Raw genomic sequence first — 21,121 nt, 5'->3', positions numbered from 1 at the left:
AGGTGGCCTGCAATAGATCTGGGTGCAGTGATGATGCAGGCACTGCAGGAGAAGGTCACGATGCCAATGAATGCCCAGGAGTTTCTTTCTATGCCTATCACCCCCAGTTCTTCTCTCTTCTCTTCCTTCCTTTGTCTCTGCTCTCTTTCTCTCTCTCTGTCCCAGACGCTGCCTCACTGCCTGTCTCCCCACTTCAGTCTGGGGGGGCCGGTGTAAACACAAGTCTGCCTGCAGTCCCCCCCTCCCCAACTCTTCTCCTGAGCTGCCATTGGTTGCTGGGCGGGTCTGAGTCTGCACCAGCTCTTTAATGGGCAGAGAAACTGAGATCAGCTCAGAAAAAGCTGCTCAATCCTACCGACTGAGAGTGACGGAGCAGACAGCCATGTGTGACGGGAAGGGAGGGGGTTACTCAGCACGTGTCACCCTGTGTGTGTGGGAGAGATGGGCACCTGCACCCTGGCACATCTCTGTAGCAATATGCATGCATCATTCCAGTGCCATGCACCCTGACATCCATATACAGGAATGCTATAGGAGATGCAAATGCATAAAGCACATATAAGATGGAGAATAAATTCTTCTCACCTCACTGCTGGGTCATGTTGATGTTCTCCAGGTACGCTCGGGTGGCGTCAGACAGCAGGACTTCCAAGGACGTCTTCTGGGTCATGTTCATCCCGGGAGATCTGCAGTAGGTAGAAGTGTTCAGCCTCTGGCTGCCGGTGGTGACGCGCTCCTCATTTAACCTCCAAGATCCCAGCAGCTGAACACAACCTGAATGGAGAAACAGAAAAATTAACAAAAATGTCTATAACCTGCTTCCTGATACATAGACTCCTATATATATCTGCAGAAGGGAATCTTCAATGGAACATATACTGTGCTTCAAAACAGGTATCTAAACAAAATTCCTTTAAGAAGCCCCACAGATGCAAAGAAGGGGGCTTCTATTCCCCCCTCTGCGTAAGTGCAAAATGTACAGCTATATGTCTGATTTATAGGAAATGGAAGAGCTTCTATTTGTCTGGCATGTTAGAAGGGTGCCCACAAGGTCACATCACACGCTGGCCTTCAGTGAGGCTAATGGTGGCCATACACAGAGGGCAGTCACCTAAACCCATGTATATTCTGGTCACCTGACTCTCCTGAAGGCCCCCATCCCTTGTTTCCAGCTATCAAAAGAGAAGGCCAATAACCTAGGCCTAGCCTAGTAAGAAGAACCATGAAGCCTCAGGGGTCAGGGCACATTGCTTATCACCCCTGAGTAATATATTCAGATGCCATTCAGGAGACTCAACTACAGTAGTGTTCGTCAACCTGTAACTCTTCAGCCGTGAGCAAACTACAACACCCATCATGCCCAGAGGGCTGATGGATCCAGCAACAGCTGGAGAGTTACAGGTTGGTGAACAGCTGCTCTAGAGAATATGGAATCCAGTGATACTAGCAGAATACTGAAAAGTTTTATTATCCACTGTATTATATCACACAGATCACTCTACATATGGAGATGTATTACTGTATTACTTGTATGCGCAAAACGATCATCACTCCTGGGCACACACCTGCTTACCACGTTCACCCTTCCACGCTGTAGCCCACCATGTTCTGTATACACCTTGCTCTATATTGGTTTATCAGTGAGTGCTGGATTTCTGTTTCTTGGGATTATTGTATTCATCTGTCCGGGCACCCCGCTACACTGTATGGGACGCTGATATGTATAACACACCTCTCATACTTTACTAGTGTGTACAGGGCAGTAGTGCCAGTGTGGTGTCCCACGACGGGTGTTGCTATTGGTTACACCCTTTGCAAAAGCCTAAACTTATTGTAAGTGGTAATGTAGAAGTGATAAAGTTTTGCCACTAGATGTCGCTATTGTAGGTATGTGAACTCAGTTGTCGTACAGCTGAAGTATGGAAAGGGTTATTGTTTGCCTATATGTCGCATGGATCAGTGAACCTATTGGAGTATCTTCTTCACTCCCACTCTTCACCCATTCACAGCACACCTTATAGAAAGCTGTAGATAGGAAATCACGTGGGTAGAGGAAGTGTAGAAGTCTTTTGTATTGGACGTTGTAGGGGAAGGATGCAAGCTAGAACACTCCCTACAGTGGTTCCTTTGGGCCCTGGCCCTCTGCCAGGTCCCCCAGCCTTAAGGCCCTATTCCACGGAACTTTTTCGAACCATTATCGTAACCATTTCGAACCATTATCATAAAATCGTTCAAATGACCGCTCGTTAACGATATTCGTTCAGTGGAATAGCTATAAACGAGCAAACGACAACAGTGAAATCGTCGTTGAGTCGTTCACTATCTTTTTTCAACATGTCAAAAAAAAATCGTTGGTCTTTCAACAATAATTCGCTAATCTTTTTGTTGAATAAAAAATCTTTCAGTCGTTCTTGAAATGTCTACCTACATTTCCCCACATTTTAAACGACCATGTAACGATGTAACGACCGCAAAAAAATCGTTACACTACAGATATCGTTCACGATCCCACACGTATTGTGTTATCGTTCGCTTAAAAAAATTGTTACATGCTCGTTAACGAGCGGTCGTTTGAGCGAGTCTATGAACGATAATCGTCTCGTGAAATAGGGCTATTAGTAGGCAGTCTTAGTCAGGTTCCTGTAAAGTGAGGAAGCAAGACAAGACGCACCTAACAGTTTCTCCTCAAGTAACCTTAATCAGCACTATGCAGTGTTAAACCCCTCACAGCAGAGGACAAGTCAGAGATTATCTCAACCCACACCATGGACTAGGAAAGTCACAGTGCAGGACAGTATCCACAGACAGCAACAAGCTAGGAACTGATCTGGATAGAGCAAAGTTGCAAGAAGCCTATTAACTCTATCTTGCAGCGCGGTTGTCAGCAGGAAACCCTCAGCATTCCGCTCATCCCAGGTAACAGGGTCTGGGGCTTGTGTCACCCTCTAGGACGGGTCGATGCACGGCCACAAGTATTCTCTCTCAAGTATTCTTTTATCTCTACCTCATCCTCCAACATTCCCGCACAGCACAGTACTACATGGGTTGGGACTCTAACGACATCCTGCTCTCTGCTCCTCTGATTCTTCTACGTATCTCTCAACACGCAACCCAGTCAGCACAACTGTACTCCTCGCTATACTCCTACTACAGATCTGGATCCTGTACGATTAAGTGTATCAAGTGTAACGTATCCTGTCAATGCACAGCTGTATGTTCTGCTGCACACAAGTACTTTCAGAGTAAACAAGATAATATTTATGGTAAAGAGACTCTGTGATTCTTTGCCCCGCACCAACACAGTATACACACAGTCCTTGGGACATTTCCCCTTTCTGTGAGTGGCAGTACCAATAGTCCGGGAGGGTCACTACTCCACTCCTGCCCACCATGATAACAGCCCAAGGGACCGCACAGCAGCCCGGCAGGACACTGACCACAAGGGAACAAGGTGTATCCAGCCTTAACTGTGTGCCCAATCGGCACTGGCGTCACATCACAACACACTAGGGTCCGGCTAAATCTTTCTCTTTTAAATCTTTATTTATTTATAATTACATTTTTTTTACACAAAAAAAAAATAAAAACCACATCACACACAAATATTACAAAGACATTACGGGTGCAACAATTATCCACCATGCCAAACAAAGCACTTGTAATCGAACATTCAAACACTGAGTAAACCCCAGAGTTCCTGCATAATATTATAATCGTTCCACCCGACGCATGTACCCAAAACCCACCCCCCCACCCCCACACCCTCTGGGAAGAGAGATACCCACAAAACAAACTAACCAACAACACAAAAATAAATAAATAAATAAATAAATATATATATTTATTTATATATAAACAAACACACCTATCTGTATAATTCTAGTTCTCCACTCAATCCATGAGTGAACACAAAAACTGTGATTCCAACAACCGACTCCACAGTCCCCACCTATTCTGAAAGCCAACCTGCCTTCTCCTACCCTCTGCAACTAACTCCTCCATCCTCTGTATCACATTAACCTCATGTATCCACTTCACTATTGTGGGAGGATCCTGACTCTTCCACTTTCTAGGTATTAACGTTCGAGCAGCAGCTAAAAGATGTCGTACTAATCCTAACTTAGTGGAGTTCCCATGCACCGAAATAATAGAAAGCAAAGTAGTCTTAAGGCCCTATTCCACCAACAGATCTGACGACAGATAATCTGCCAAAGATTTGAAGCCAAACCCAGGAACGGACTATAAACAGAGAACAGGTCATAAAGGAAAGACTGGATTTCTCCTCTATTCAAATCCACTCCTGGGTTTGGCTTCAAATCTTTGGCAGATAATCTGTCGTCAGATCTGTTGGTGGAATAGGGCCTTTAGGAGATCTTTCTAACACAGAGCCCACAATCTCTTCACAGACCCGAAGAATTTTCCCCCAAAAGGACTGGAGGAGTGGACACTCCCACCATATATGTAATATTGTCCCTTCTCCACTAAATCTCAGGCCACGGGAGTGGCGTCCCGCTGTACCATCAGGCAAGTGACCGGCCATACCTCCGCCATAGCACCACAGGGGCTCACCACACTGGCCAATATTCTCCTTTATCAATTATAGTAGTTATATTCTTGTCTATAGGGAGCAGTAATATAGTAGTTATATTCCTGTATATAGGAGCAGTATTATAGTAGTTATATTCCTGTATATAGGGGCAGTATTATAGTAGTTATATTCCTGTATATAGGGGCAGTATTATAGTAGTTATATTCCTGTATATAGGGAGCAGTATTATAGTAGTTATATTCCTGTATATAGGAGCAGTATTATAGTAGATATATTCCTGTATATAGGAGCAGTATTATAGTAGTTATATATATATAGTGTGAACAAGATCTTACTACTCACCATTGCTCCTGCAGGTAGAATGGGAAGAATAGGAGGTACTTGTCATGTGTGCACAGGTGCTTCCTTCTGATTGGGGTCACATGGGTCTTACCAGGAGGAGTGGTAACACTCAGAAAAGAGAGAAACGTAAAATATGAACATGGAGTGAAAGGAGCGCTGCACCTCACACCTATGGCTGACACTAATGCCTCTCAGCTAAATTTAAAAACCAACGCCAGGATGTTGGTATTTGATAAAATCATGTGACCCAATTAGCAGGAAGCACCTGTGCACACATGGTTAGTACCTCCCATTCTACCTCTGGTGCAGTGGCGAGTGGTAAGACCTTGTTCACACTTGTGTTGCTTGGTGGCAGCTTTCTCCACTGGCGCCTCCTGCTGGGTTTGGGAGGCCTTTTGGGGTCTGGTCCTGTGACAGTGGGGTTGCAGGGCCATTCAATGGCCTCCCTTCCCTGCTTGTGCAGTATTATAGTAGTTATATTCTTGTATATAGGAGCAGTATTATAGTAGTTATATTCCTGTATATAGGAGCATTATTATAGTAGTTATATTCCTGTATATAGGAGCAGTGTTATAGTAGTTATATTCCTGTATATAGGAGAAGTATTATAGTAGTTATATTCCTGTATATAGGAGCAGTAATATAGTAGGTATATTCCTGTATATAGGGAGCAGTATTATAGTAGTTATATTCCTGTATATAGGGAGCAGTATTATAGTAGTTATATCCCTGTATATAGGGTGCAGTATTATAGTAGTTATATTCCTGTATATAGGAGCAGTATCATAGTAGTTATGCGGTTCAGGGAAGAAACAGAGTGCTGCACCTCACACCTATGGCTGATACTAGTGCCGCTTGGCTAAATAAAAAACACATCAGAATTTTGTGTATGAATTGATCAAGCCATACTGCCCCATGTACCTCGTGCCGGTATCTGATACACATGGGTCCCTACACTAAGTCCACACCGTGCCAGTCAGTGGCCACCAACCCCGCAGGCGTGCACAGCCAGGGAACGGGGGCCATGGGACGGCCCTGCGACCCCCATGCCACAGGACCAGACCCAAAAACACCACACCAGAACCCGGCCAGCACCGCCGGCGGAGAAGGTCGCCCCCAAGCAGCACAAGTCTGGATAAGGTATTGCGCTCACCATAGCTGCAGCAAACAGAATGGGAAAAAACAGGAGGGATTTTTTTCCCATTCTGTTTGCTGCAGCTATGGTGAACGCAATACCTTATCCAGACTTGTGCTGCTTGGGGGCGACCTTCTCCGCCGGCGGTGCTGGCCAGGTTCTGGTGTGGTGTTTTTGGGACTGGTCCTGTGGCATGGGGGTCGCAGGGCCGTCCCATGGCCCCCGTTCCCTGGCTGTGCACGCCTGCGGGGTTGGTGGCCGCTGACTGGCACGGTGTGGACTTAGTGTAGGGACCCATGTGTATCAGATACCGGCACGAGGTACATGGGGCAGTATGGCTTGATCAATTCATACACAAAATTCTGATGTGTTTTTTATTTAGCCAAGCGGCACTAGTATCAGCCATAGGTGTGATGTGCAGCACTCTGTTTCTTCCCTGAGCCACATCATAGTAGTTATATTCTTGTATATAGGAGGCAGTATCATAGTAGTTATATTCTTGTATATAGGAGCAGTATTATAGTAGTTATATTCCTGTATATAGGGAGCAGTATTATAGTAGTATATTCCTGTATATAGGGAGCAGTATTATAGTAGTTATATACTTGTATATAGGAGCAGTATTATAGTAGTTATATCCCTGTATATAGGAGCAGTATTATAGTAGTATATTCCTGTATATAGGGAGCAGTATTATAGTAGTTATATACTTGTATATAGGAGCAGTATTATAGTAGTTATATTCCTGTATATAGGAGCAGTATTATAGTAGTTATATCCCTGTATATAGGAGCAGTATTATAGTAGTTATATCCCTGTATATAGGAGAAGTATTATAGTAGTTATATTCCTGTATATAGGAGCAGTATTATAGTAGTTATATTCCTGTATATAGGAGCAGTATCATAGAAGTTATATTCTTGTATATAGGAGGCAGTATTACAGTAGACAAAGTGATTTTTTATTTTCTTTGTTTAATGATAAACTGATACAAACAAGCATTTTTCCAAGCGACCTGAAATCATTCACCATATTACACGGCACAACCTTAGTTACAATCCTAATTGTGATCATTTGCATACTCTATTATAGAAATGATTTTAATAACAAACAAACAATGTGTACATACAACGAAAGATTGACAACGATTTAATGGCTGGCTCAAAAGATGCCATCAATGACACAAGAAGAAATTATCTTTAGTTGTTTCAACGTTGACGCATACACACAAACATTATCGCCTAAATCGCCACAATATAACGATTTTCCTAACCATAATCTTTCTATGTAATAGGGCCCTTACTGTTAGTGCACCAATGACTAGAAAAAGCAAGGAAAACTTCAATTATATGCCTGATCCTGAATGTATTTGGAATATTACCATATAACTGAGATATGATGATTGCAGCACTAATATGAATATCATCAGAGACTAGAATAGCTCCATACACATCATCAGCCACTTTTGGGTGCACTATTTACCTGCCTCTAGGCGTTTTGTTCAGCCCTGCTGTGTTAAATAGGATTATTACGCAGCGCTGCGGCCATTCTCCGGTCACCATATCATCAGCTAAATTCTTCGATATATACATTCAGCATTAGGTACTCTCATGTGGCTGTTGCAGACAGATAAGCAGAGCTTTATGGGAAGTGAAGATCACAGGCTATGAACATCTGAAAATGAAAAAAAAAAAAAAAGATGTAAAAGAAGATTGGAAGCACATGAAATAAAAGGAATACATGCATACAAAAGAAAGAAGTCTCCACCAGTTTCTTAAAGGGCCATAGACATAGAATATGTTTCCGAACTGAAAAATCACTGTTATCGGCGATACATTTGCTCTTATATTATATTGGGTGACGCAGCAACCAGTCTAAACACTGTACAGCTCAATCATGAGTCTGCTAGGGCCTGTAGATTGTCAGCAGATTCCATTATAGTAACCTATATACTTGTTTTAGTAACAAATGCTGATTCATGACTGATTTAGACTACTATAGAGTGTTAGCTCTCGGGATAAGCATATATGTATAGATAGATCAGATGTAAAATGCAGCTGTATAGGATGTTATCAGGTCATGAAATGATGCCGGCGATGTGATGCATACAGCTGACACATGTATATGAGCAGGATATTGGATAAGCTAAGGTCCTGATATATGGAAGTGTTCAACAAATTGCCCTGTGTTATTTAATTGAGGACATGAGGTTCCTCCATTTCCTGATAAGAGATGTGATGGGAGCGTAATTGGTAAATTGAATCAATGCAGAGAATTCTCAGCTGAGAGACTCTGTAGAGTGCAAAGGCTCCAGAAATGGACGATTTAAACGGACAATTTATTTTCATGGCAAAGTGTCATCATCTGAGTATAGATATAAGGCTAGGGGTAAATGACAGAACTGTCAGGAGGCGGGGTGTTCAGCCAGCCCTCTGACAGCGCCAACGGCATTCTTGGTGATCAGCCCGGCCGGTTGCTGGGGGTGCGCTGGCGGAGTCCCTAGCTATCGGCATGGCTGCTGGGAGCGCAGCGGCATTTCCTGATTGTTGTAGCCACGGCCGGGGCTTCGCTGCTCCTGGCCGATCAGCACAGGTGTTTAAAGTTGTGTAAACTGAGTGACGGTCGGCACCGCCAGTCGGGTAGTACTGCCCTGGGGCTGGTACTACAGGCCTCATAAGTATCCTGCCTTGTCTACCATACCTTGCCTGCAATAGAGCCTAGTTTACTAGTGTGCCTGGAGCTAGCGTTCCTTCCTACATTTGTGTATTTGGTATTCTGACTTCTGGACTCCGACTATTCCCCCTGGATTACGTTTTGTACTGCGCTGCCCTCTTGTTGCTGACTTGGACCTTGCTGTATTATGTTGCATTTGTCTTGTCTTTTGTTCTGTGTTCACACTTGTCCGCTGCCGTTAGGGCTGTTGAGGCAAGTAGGCAGGGACAGCAGGGTGGGCGCAAGCTTCAGGGTTGCATCTGTCTTGTCATCCTGGTCCCATATCCTGACATTATCGCAGGCCCTTAACCACTCCAGCGATCTCGGCGGTTCGGCATGTCTGTTGAGCCATTCTTGACGACATTGTGACACGGATGGAGGCCATGGCACAGCTGTCACTGAGTGTTGACAGCAACTCAGGTGACTATGACACAGGCCCTTTGACAGTTCCTGTTCTGACCTACCGTCCTTAGATGCCTAAAAGATTTGATGGGAACCCCGACGAGTTCAGGTCTTTCAGGGAGTCCTGTTATTTGAACTTTAGATTCAACCCGTTTTCTGGGGATGCAGAGAGGGTTGCTATGATTGTATCTCTCCTCCAGGGGGCCCCCCAGGATTGGGCTCTCTCCCTATCTCCTGGGGCCTCGGAATAGAACTTCTTTTTGTACCTTGGTCAAATTTATCATGACCCTAACCGTGCCGCCCTTCCTGAGTCCCATTTTCTGTCTTTTCAGCAAGGTCTCCGCACAGCAGAGGACTACTCCTCTGAATTTAGAAAATGGAGTGCGGTGACTGGGTGGCTTGACACTCCATTGAAGACACTTAGAGGTTGTCAGAAGCGATAAAGGATGCCATGGTTAGTCACGCTACCCCTGACTCACTTAGTGGCTTAATGACTCTCGCTGTTTCCATTGACAGACATTTGAGAGAGATGGCGGGAGAAACAGGGGGTGGCAACTGTCACGCCACGCCAAAGTCAGTTAGCCAGGCCTTCTTTGACCTCTTCTAGCATTTCTGTCACCCTTCCCTCCATTACTAGTTGAGGAACCTATGATGTTGGGTTTTCTCTTGGCCCGCAGCTCGCACCACCTGGAAAAGTCCCTCTTCCTCTACTGTGGGAAGCCTGGCCCCTTCATCCGAGACCGTCCGTCCAGGCCTAAACAGCAGCCAGAAAACTCCAGTGCCTGAGTGATAGTGCGGAGGGTTACTCAGGCACACAGGTACCTCCAAAAGCTTTTGAGAAGTTTCTTCTGCCAGTAGCCTTGTTTTCCAAGAACATGACGTTTTCTTGTCAAGCTATAGTCGACTCAGGGGCCGCCCTGAGCTTTATACGTAGCTCTGTGGGCTTGTCCTTGGGACTGGAACCGGTCTCTCTTTGGTCCCTATTTTCTGTTACCGTTGCCAACTCTGCTCCCCTAAGTGGTGGAAATATCAGATTCCTAACCCCTGAAGTTACTATGAGGGTGGGGTGTCTTCATCACAAGTATATATTGTTTTTTTGTCATGGACAAGCTGGCCGCAGATATCATCCTTGGGTTACCATGATTACACTTGCATAACCTGGTTTTTAACTGGAGAACCATGGAACTGGTCAAGTGGGGTAGTCCCTGTGGTATAGATTACAGGAAGCTTAAGAAAATCACCATCAAGGACCAACACCCACTTACCCTGTTTCCGGATCTTTTAAACCAGGTGGTGGGCGCCCGTTGGTTTTATAAGATTGACCTTTGGGGCGTCTACAATTTGATTTTGACCAGGGAAGGGGACAAGTGGAACGCAGCATTTAACACTCCCGAAGGGCATTTCAAGTACCTGGTCATGCCATTTGGGTGGAGCAATGCCCCCACCGTTTTCCAGAGATTTGTGAATGATGTATTCCATGATTTGTTTGGTTAGTATGTTGTTATCTATCTGGATGACATCCTCATTTACTCCCTGCACTGGGAGTCTCATGTAAAACATATCAGTGAGGTGTTATCCAGATTACGGAAAAATGCTTTGTGTGCCAAGTACTCTGAATGTTTGTTCAGGGTGAAAGAGGTAGGATGCCTTGGATTTGTGTGCAAATGGACCCTAAGAAAGTGTCGGCTTGGCTTGAATGGGCGAGACCTACCACCCTGAAAAAGGTCCAAAGGTTTTTTAGGTTTTGACAACTATTATAGAAAATTCCTCCAAAACATCTGGTTGATAGTAAAACCTCTTACTGAGTTAACTAAAAAGGTTTGGACCAAACCTCTTGGTTGCCAGAGGTTGAACAAGCCTTCACCCATTTAAAAGAAAGTTTCTCTACTGCCCCCATGTTGGTGCATCCCAAACTGGTGCTACCATTCGTAGTTGAGGTTGATGCCTCCGAAATTGGGCTAAAACCCCAAGGTCGTTACCGGAGGGGCTACTTCAACCCTTCCCTCTACCCGGTCACCCCTGGTGTCACATTTCTATAGATTTAATCACAGATCTTCCCCCTTCTCAGGGTAAGACCATGATTTGGGTAATAGTAGACAGATTCAGTAAAATGTGCCACCTAGTAGTACTTAAAGGGGAACTCCGGATAAGAAGAACCTGTTTTCTATTAAAAGTACATTAAAAGTTATATAGATGTCTATATAATGTATTACCGTATCTGTGCGGTTCTGCCACACTGGTAGATGATAGAAATCCAGGAAGTTAAAAAAAAAATGGCCTCTGTGCCAATTCACATTGTCTCCTGCTCCTTCTGCTCTCCCCCCCCCCCCCCCCCCCCTCATAGGAGACAAATCTTCCATGCCTCTGTCTCACATTGTGTGTGTTTGCAGAGCACAGGCAGACATGGGGCAGGGCGTGATGTCACAGGAGGCGGGGTTGGATCCCCCAATCTCCTGAGTGACCCACCATCTCTGAATGGCCAGAAGCAGGTGCAGCACTAATTTTACTGATTCTGACCGTGATGGTCCGCTGGAACATATATTCACCACAGCCGATCGGCGCCGTCCAAATCCGGCGCTCGCTCATATCCGCCTCTGATGTGACTCTTCTCTGTCCTGTCATCATACGCTGGAACTCACACGCTTCCATGCATTCTCTCCAGCATTCAATTACAAGACAGAGGAGAGGAGTCACTGCAGAAGCGGATGTGAGTGTGCATTCTGTAGTAAGTTGGGTGTATTATTGCCATTTTCGTCTGCATTTCACTCCGAGTCCAACAGGCAAAACGAATGCACAAGCTGTATTTGCACTGTTATATTTCTGATAATCAGGATAAATGGTTAAAATTTCTACCCATGGCTGAATTTGCCCTCATTAACACTGTTAACTCCTTTACACAGAAATCCCTCTTCTTCTGCAACTATAGTTTCCATCCATTTTTTGCAGTACCTAATAACGAAACACACTTTTCATCTGTAAAAGAATTAAACTGTGCACAGTTTAGGCATAAAGTCTGATGACTCAAAAATCAAAATGCCCAACAAAAACAAGTAAAACATGCCAACCATAAATGTTGTTCTGCTCCTGACTATACCGTAGGAGAAAAAGTCTGGTTATCAAAAAAAAAAAAAAAAAAAAAAAAAAATGGACAGCTCCGTCTACCTTCTGCTAAATTTTCTCCCCATTATATAGGCCCCTTCCCCATTATTGAAGTCATAAACCCTTAAATCTTTTAAGTTGCAGTTACCTCGTTCCCTTTGCATACACCCTGTGTATCATAAAAGTTTACTTACACAGTATATCCCTGTGGTAGTACAGGGAGAACTGGAATTCGAGGTTGAAGGAATTTTATATTTCAGGAATTTGTAACTCCTTGCAATACTTAGTCTATTGAAAGGGCTACGAACCTGAGGAGCAAACATGGGTTACTGCCAAGGATCTCCATGCTTCTGGCTTGGTGGAGAAATTTCATTCATTGTACCCTACCAAGCCCAGAGGTCCTCATGAGGGTGGGAGGGGGGTGGCAGCTTTTGTCAGGAGCCGGGAGCGTGCTTGGCTCCCTGCACTGCCAGCATGCATGGCCAGCCCTCTAACAGCACCGACAGTGTCCTTGGTGACCAGCCCGGAAGATTGCTGGGGGCGCGCCGACCGTCCCCTTTTGTTGCTGACTTGGACCTCTGACCTTGCTGTAATATGTTGCGTTTGTCTTTTGTTCCATGTTCACCTTAGTAAGGATTGTGAATCGTCGACCCGTTGTCCGCTGCCATGGTTGAGGCTAGTAGGCAGGGACAGCAGGGTGAGCACAAGTTTCAGGGCTGCACTGGTCTTTTGTCTTCCTGGTTCCATATCCTGACAATAACATTATTCAGGACCATGACCCATTACAGCTCTAAGATACAGTATCTCCTTAGCTGTAGAGTCATTTAGCCTTGTTTTGTTGGCCGTTGTAGTGAGTATCATAAAACATTTTATTAATAATAATAATAATAATAATAATAATAATAATAATAATAATTTTTATTTATATAGAGTCAACAGATTCAGCAGCACTTTACAATTCTGGGGGTACATACATACAAAAATCAGACATCACAGAGATCTACATATAATTATCCATATATGAGGAGTGAGGGCCCTACTCGCATGCATGAGCTTACAGACTATTAGGAGGGGTTTGAGACAAAAAGGTAGAGGGGCAAAGTGCTTCATTGTTGCAATGGTCCGACCATCTTTATAAATAAGGCAGTGCAGGTAAAGGTGGGTGAACCAGTCACTATCCAAAGCCTGAATGTGTAGGTCTAAGTTCTTAAATGTTGGTGTGTGTGTTTAGGGGGGGGGGGGGGGGGCAGGGGGTTGAGGGTAGTGGTCAAGTTAGGGAACCTGGTAAGCCTGCGTGAACACATTAGGAGGCACATTTGATGCTTTGGGTATTGGAGGTGAGTCTGACAGTCTTTGGTAATGTATTCCATAGAAATGGTGCAGCTCGGGTGAAGTTCTGGTCGTTAGAGGAGCGTAAGGCACGGGTAGGACAGTAGACAGAGATGAGCGAGGAGATGTATGCAGGTGCAGCACTGTGGAGAGCCTTGTGGGTGAGCAGGAGGACTTTGTATTGTATCCTGTGTTTAATAGGGAGCCAGTGTAGTGACAGGCACGGGGGGAGGCATTGGTGTAGCGGTTGGACAGAGAGATGGCCGCTGCATTGAGGAGAGGGGAGAGTTTAGAGGAAAGAAGGCCGATTAGTAAGGAATTGCAGTAGTCTAGACGGGAATGAATAAGAACAATGAGAGTTTTAGCAGATTCGACAGTAAGAAAGGGACGGATTTTAGAGATGTTTTTTAGATGCAGGTGATAGGAACGTGAAAGAGATTTAATATGAGGAGTGAAGGACAGATATAAGTCAAACATAACCCCAAGGCAGCGGGCTTGTTGTGTAGGGGTTATGGTCGCACCACAGACAGAGATGGAGATGTCAGGTGGGGGCGGTTAGCAGAAGGAAAGAATAGAAGCAGCTCAGTCTTAGCAAGGTTTAGTTTTAGGAATAGGGAGAACATAGCGTTAGAGACGGCAGACAGACAGTTACTGGTGTTCTGTAGAAGTGCCGGGGTAATATCACTGGAGGAGGTATACAGCTGGGTATCATCAGCATAGAGATGGTACTGAAAACCAAACCTGCTGATGATTTGCCCGATGGGTAAAGTGTGATTGGAACATTTACAGTTTATGTAAAGACTTAGGCTACATTCACATGTTCCGTATGGAACACGGACGTGGAATGCCTGTAACAGACTCTCCCCCTCCCGGGCAGCATCTGTGATGAGATGCTGGGAGCGGGGGAGCTGTACAGATATGCGCCGCGCTGTAATGAATCAGCCGCACGGCGCATATCTGTACAGTTTCCCCGCTCCATGTATCTTATGACAGATGCTGCCCAGGCGGGGAGAGAGTCTGTTACAGGCATTCCACGTCCGTGTTCCGTACGGAACACGTGAATGCAGCCTTACTCTACAGAATATGTCACTGGAGTTACATCCTGTATTATACTACAGAGCTGCACTCACTATTCTGCTGGTGGGGTCACTGTGTACATACATTACATTACTGATCCTGATTTGCCATCTGTATTATACTCCAGAGCTGCGCTCACTATTCTGCTGGGTTCATGGATAACATCTCTGGGTAGCTTGCTGGTCCAGAGCCGCAGGACAATTTGAGATAGAATCAAATCCAACTTGATGAATCCAGGCCACTATAAACATGAGGTTATTTGCTGGTATGTAATGTTCATGGCTGGTACGGTCCCAATGATGCAGAGACCTGGCTACAACAGGTCAAAGTTGTAGATGAGGAAGCAACACATTACACGCTTTGACTGATCGGAGGCGGCAGCGCACACCCCCTTCTCTCTCATACTCCAACTCTAACCTTACGTTTGTCCCATGCAAATCATTAACTCCAGCCTCAGGCCATCAGACATCCTTATATTGCTGGTTCCCAGTTGGAATTGCTGCAGACGCTACAGGCTGTAAGCGAGAAGAGACAATGCACAGCAAGGAAGACCTCAGGTGAGGCAGCTGCACTGGGGGCAATGCATTTGGGTAGGGGGATATACATTTATACATACTATAAACTGTTTAATTTATTATGATCTGATCAGACGCAGCCACTAACAGGTGACACTATGAAACTACTATACCATTGGGCATTGTCACTGTGCTATCTGACAGCAGAAGTTTAGAGAATGGCCCCCGGCAAGGGGACTATAGGTGCAGGAGACTGTATGTTGTCCCTAACAGGCCACCATGCACTGGATAGACTACTAGTAGCCGATTGCTAAGGTGCCGACATCTGGTATCTTCCAGAAACAGCTGTTAGACATAGAGCTCATATCTACACACTGTATGGAGCGGGAGGCCTTAGCTCCATACATTGTGTAGCACAGGGATGGGGAGCCTGCAATCTTACAGCTGTTGCTACAGCACCCATCATGCTGGACCACAGCCAAGTTTTGTAAAAATTTAATAGAAATTACACAACTGCTTTCAGCAAGTAAAAGATTTATAAAGTTTTGTTGATAATGATAATTTTTATTGGTGGCATTTTGGGCACCAGCAGTTCTGACTTTGAGTAGTCTTTTTTCCCCCTATAACATTCACCCTTCAGACCAAATAATAATCTATTTTAATAGTTTGGACATCTGTGGACGCAGCAACACAAATGCTATATATCTATCTAAAAATCATAGCTGACTACTTCTAGAAGCAGCGCCACTCTGGTCTTCAGTTTGTCCAGGGCAGCACTGAACCTGGAGCAGAATTTCAAAGTCAATGCAGTCTGCTCTGCACATGCTGGTTTGTAGGATGAAAAATACATCTCAAAATACGCCCCAAGGCTATGTTCACATAACGTTTTCACAGCTCCATTTAAAATGACGTCCGTCATTTTATGTCTAAAATAACGGACGTAATTTTGCTGCCTGGCCTCCCCTTAGTGCAATGATGGCTGCTGGTACATTATACTAGTTTAGGGTTACTAATTAGCCTTTGGGTGTCTCTTTAATTGAGAAATCTATTGAATTTAATAGTAAAAATAGTGAAAGGACGATGACAAAAACTGTGTGAACTAAAAAAACACAACCGCTTGCAGTAGACGTCTGAAAATAATTGTCATGATCATTATTTTGACATTCGTGTAGACAACAGAAAAAAAGGGAAATTTTGGCAGGACATCTATGACTCTGTTCACACTGCAGGTTGCATGCTGCTTGTGGCTTAAGTACAGACAAAAAACAAAAAAGGTGCAACAGCAACCCACAGGTGCAAGGGCTTACCGTATATACTCCTCCCAGCGTACACACGGTAAACACCTGCTCTATAGATATTAAAAATTAAAATATAATTAAATTTATTTATTTTTTAGAAAAGTGAGGATCTCAGCAAACTATTTGATCAAACAGAGTGCACCATGTCGCCACGTTAAGGCGTCCTCGAGACACGGTCCCTACTCTAGCATTTTCACACTAGCAATGGCCTCTCCTGGGCTGAATAAACCTACAACTGGGCAGATAGGAACCAAATGATCTCTTTTATAGCAGCCTTGCACCTGTGGGTTGCTGTTGCAACCTTTTTTTTTTGTCTGTACTTAAGCCACAAGCAGCGTGCAACCTGCAGTGTGAACAGAGTCATAGATGTGCTGCCAAAATTTCCCTTTTTTTCTGTTGAATGTGGGGGGTGTGGCTACCTCCTGTTGGCTTGCACTCCACCCATGTCCCAAGGGTGCTATAAAAGAGATCATTTGGTTCCTATCTGCCCAGTTGTAGGCTTATTCAGCCCAGGAGAGGCCATTGCTAGTGTGAAAATGTTAGAGTAGAGACCATGTCTCGAGGACGCCTTAACGTGCGACATGGTACAAATAGTTTGCCAAGATCCTCACTTTTCTAAAAAAAATAAATAAAATAAATTTATATTTTAATTTTTAATATCTACAGAGCAGGTGTTTACCGTGTGTACGCTGGGAGGAGTATATACGGTAAGCCCTTGCACCTGTGGGTTGCTGTTGCACCTTTTGTTTTTTATCCGCGCAGACAACGTCCGTCACTCCACTAACTTCAATGCACTGCACTGAAGTCAATTAAATCTTGGCAAAAAGTGTATTTTTATTTTTTTTTTTTATAATTGTATTTTTATTAAAGTTTTTGATAGAAAGAGACATAACTGAAAAAGGCAGGTTATTCCAGGAAAAGTAGCGGATCGCAGCCGCACGTAAGGAGATATCACAAGAATACAAAGTACAAATCGTGGGGTACAAAAACCCACGGATAACATTGGTTCAGTGAGCACAAGCAAAGTGCTACATATCAGGATAGACAGTGATGAATGAGGGGGAATTCACCAAGACCAGACTAGAAACACAGGGGGGACACATAAGGGTGGCAACGGGGGGGGGGGGGGGAGGGGACACCAGTATGAATCTTAAGGTTGTTGGCTCCGGGGCTGTGGAGGATGGATGGCGTTTCTCTCTTCCCAGCAGGTGTCCCATAAGCGCCAGACCTTTTTAAAATACTCCATTTTGTTATCGAGCATAGCCGTCAGTTGCTCCATGTTTCTCACATCCAGGATTCGGGCGCACAGGTCCTCCCTTGTTGGAGGGGCAGCGCGCTTCCAGTACTTAGCAATTAGGCATCTGGCAGCCGTGAGAACATGGAGCAGCAGTTTTAGGACCACACGCCCCATCTTCAAAGAGGTTACATTAAATAAATAGAATACCGGGTCTAGTGGAATGTCCAGGCCTGAAACTTCTCTAAGTAGACTTTTAACCATGTGCCAATAAGGTGTGATGGATGGGCACGCCCAGTAAATATGCGGTAGGGTCCCCAAATCTCGCTGGCATCTCCAGCAGATATTAGAGATTGTTGGGTTCATAGCATGCAAGACCTCTGGGGTGTAATACCAAAAAAACATTATTTTATATTGGTTCTCCTGATATGTCACACATATGGAAGTCTTGGCAGCCCTGTCCCAGATTGTCTTCCAGACGGTCACAGGTAGCTGTCTCCCAAATAGATTTTCCCATTTATTCATGTATGGGTACCTAACTTCAGTGCCTGGCAAGGGTTGTTTAAGGATTCTATATATATCCGAAATAAGGCCCTTGGTGGAGACTCCTGCTTTGCATAGCTGTTCGAAATCTGTTGGGACTGATACTGTAGTGGAAGAGAATAGGGACAACATGTAGTGTTTGATCTGTAGGTGCTGATATTGCGCTGACATGGGGAGATGGAAAGCCGAGGCTAGATTCGGAAAGGGTCGCAGAGTACGGTCTGACGGATTCACAATGTCCGCAAAGCGGAATAATTCGTTAGCGTACCAGTGTTTTGTCATTCCACTGGTGAGGCTATCCGGGAATTTTGGGTGGAATAAAAAAGAAGTCATTGGAGAGTGTTGGGACGCTAGGGGAAATTTTCGCATACAGACAGTCCAGATCTTTTTAGTATGGGCAATAGGCCCTAGGACCGGTCCCGGAAAGGTAGTGTCAGAGGTGGACCATAGTAGGGAATTAGGGTGTGTAGGGGCCAGCCAAAGCTTCTCAATGATCATCCATTTTGAGTAGGCCCGCAGCGCCGACCACGCCGGGATGTGACGGAGATGTGCCGCCCAGTAATAGCAGAGCACGTCTGGCAAGGCAAGACCCCCCCAACATTTGGGGGCCAGTAGGATATTTTTAGCTATCCTGTGGCGCCTACGAGCCCAGACAAAGCGGAGGATAGCTGCTTGTATGGATTTGAGCGCACTGAGAGGGACCGGGACTGGCAAAGTCTCAAAGTAGTAAACTAATTTAGGGAGCAGTGTCATCTTAACTGCAGCTATTCTCCCCAAGAGGGATAAGGGTAATGTGTGCCATTTCTCCATTAGGGCCCGTAACTCCGAGAAAAGCTTGGGAAAGTTGTGGGTGTATAGCGATGAGTAGGAGTTAGATATTTGGATCCCTAGATATTTAAGGGAGTGATCCTTCCAGTTATATTTGTAATTGGATTGCAAACTAGCTAGTAGGGATTCTGGCAAATTAATGGGTAGGGCTTCTGTCTTGAGTGTGTTGATTTTGTACCCCGAAAGGTGGCCAAAGCGTGTTAGGAGGCTATGTAAATTGGGCAGGGAGACATGTGGTTGCGTGAGCGAAAGTAAAACGTCATCTGCAAATAAGGAGAGTTTAAAGTCGACCCCCCTGATCTGGATGCCATGGATGTCTGGATGCTGTCGTATCGCCGCCGCCAGGGGTTCGATGCACAGGACAAATATGAGGGGTGATAGGGGGCAGCCCTGTCTTGTGCCATTGCGTATGAGAATTGGGCTGGACTGTGTATGGGGGAATTTGATAGTCGCAGTCGGAGATGAATAAAGGCCCCTGATCGCTGTGAAAAGTGTATTTTTAAATAGCAAATAGGACGCCTTTTCTCTTTTTTTTTGACGTTGTGTGAACATAGCCTAAGAAACAGACATATTTTTCCCCATTTAACTATTGACTTATGGGAAATAGCTCTTTGTGCGCGCTATTTATTCTCACCGACGTAATTGTTAAGGAAAAATTTTCTGGCCTTTTTTCTGGTGATTACATGCCAAGATATGTAATTCTACATAAGCAAAAAACTATCACAATTGAAAGCGGCCATTTTATTGTAGTCCAAAAAATGTCAATAAATCCGGTAAAAAAATTGTAAGAAAAAATAAAATGCCAAAAATGGCCCATAAATGAGCTTCCAAAACTGGTCTGTGAACTAGATGTAAAACACCTACAGGAATCTGTGTGAGTCTTTAGCTTGCGTTCATTATTACATACAGGGTCCATTGTTATAATTGTCTCCGATGACGCTTCCCATAAGGCTCTTCCATCATTGTGTCCTCAATGCCTTCTTATCCTGATCCATTAGATATGAAGACTGCGAGGAGACGGCTCAGTGGCTCCTGGACCGGATCCAGTCTCCCCCAGATATTGCCATCATCTGTGGTTCTGGCCTGGGTCTCCTTGCAGAGACATTAGGCGACTCTAAATCCTATGACTACGGCCAGATCCCACATTTTCCAACCAGTACGGGTAAGTGGCAGCAATAGATCCCTATAGGTACAATCTGTAGGGCTAAGATTTCTTTACGCACAGCGTTTTGTGTAGCTAAAAAAACCTCACATGGTTTTACTGCTTACCTGTGCAGCTCATACGTTTCACTCAGACAATGCTGGGTGATATGTAGCGATATTGGTTGTCACCCAACTTTCCCAGGTACAGATATCACCAGATAGAATATTTTTTTCTGTTCTTCTATCATTTCAGTGGCTGGACACTCGGGGCAGCTGGTGTTCGGCACTCTGCAAGGCAAGTCATGTGTCTGTATGAAAGGCCGCTTCCATCTCTACGAAGGATATCCGCTGTGGAAAGTAAGAGCTGAGAGCCGTACATGTGACAATCTCAGAGTGCTGTACTGTTATGTAACCGCTCTCCTTCTTAAAACACCCCTGTGATATGACAGCTGCTGGTCTGCCTGACATGCAGACCATGTCATGTATGCATTAGCTACCAAACAACCACCACCTTTTCCATAAAGTGGTCAGGAAGACTGGTAAGCAGCCTGTCTGATAAAGCATAGAATGGAAAATAGGATTTGTAGGTAAACTCAGCTGTTTTAGGTTCCCGAATGGTAAAATCAGTAACATAGCAGTAGCACTACTATTCTACATGTAGGAACAATGCATGGTACCGATTCTGTTCTGTATACATGGACAGTGCACAATATAACTTCTCCTGTCCTGTATGCTGGGTGTAATCCTCAATATCTGCTCTTATTCTGTATACATACAGTGCACAGTACCACTTCTCCTGTCCTGTATACGGGGTGTAATCCTCAGTATATATGTACAGTGCACAGTACCACTTCTCCTGTCCTGTATGCGGGGTGTAATCCTCAGTATATATATATATATGTATACAGTGCACAG

The 21,121-nt window shown here is 44.7% G+C and overlaps 1 protein-coding gene and 1 long non-coding RNA gene across 2 annotated transcripts in view; one reads left to right on the top strand and one right to left on the bottom strand.

The window, feature by feature from the left end:
- Nucleotides 1–21,121, top strand: part of LOC138772968 (purine nucleoside phosphorylase-like) — a 28,888-nt gene that overhangs the window by 516 nt on the left and 7,251 nt on the right. Inside the window, exons 2-5 of the mRNA XM_069953803.1 lie at nt 617–894; nt 15,097–15,202; nt 20,062–20,225; nt 20,460–20,563. Coding sequence (XP_069809904.1) covers nt 867–894; nt 15,097–15,202; nt 20,062–20,225; nt 20,460–20,563 — 402 coding nt within the window. The 5' untranslated portion in view covers nt 617–866. The remainder of the gene's footprint in view (nt 1–616; nt 895–15,096; nt 15,203–20,061; nt 20,226–20,459; nt 20,564–21,121) is intronic.
- On the bottom strand, nt 591–20,563 carry LOC138772971 (uncharacterized). The gene is made up of 3 exons (XR_011359856.1): nt 20,333–20,563; nt 7,509–7,700; nt 591–774 (listed from the first exon to the last, which is right to left on the bottom strand). It is a non-coding gene; the product is annotated as an uncharacterized lncRNA (long non-coding RNA).

The sequence above is a fragment of the Dendropsophus ebraccatus genome, chromosome 14 (assembly GCF_027789765.1).
Source record: "Dendropsophus ebraccatus isolate aDenEbr1 chromosome 14, aDenEbr1.pat, whole genome shotgun sequence".
Lineage (NCBI taxonomy): Eukaryota > Metazoa > Chordata > Amphibia > Anura > Hylidae > Dendropsophus > Dendropsophus ebraccatus.
The sequence above is the reverse complement of the archived record's forward strand: the minus strand, read 5'-3'. Positions and strand labels throughout refer to the sequence as shown.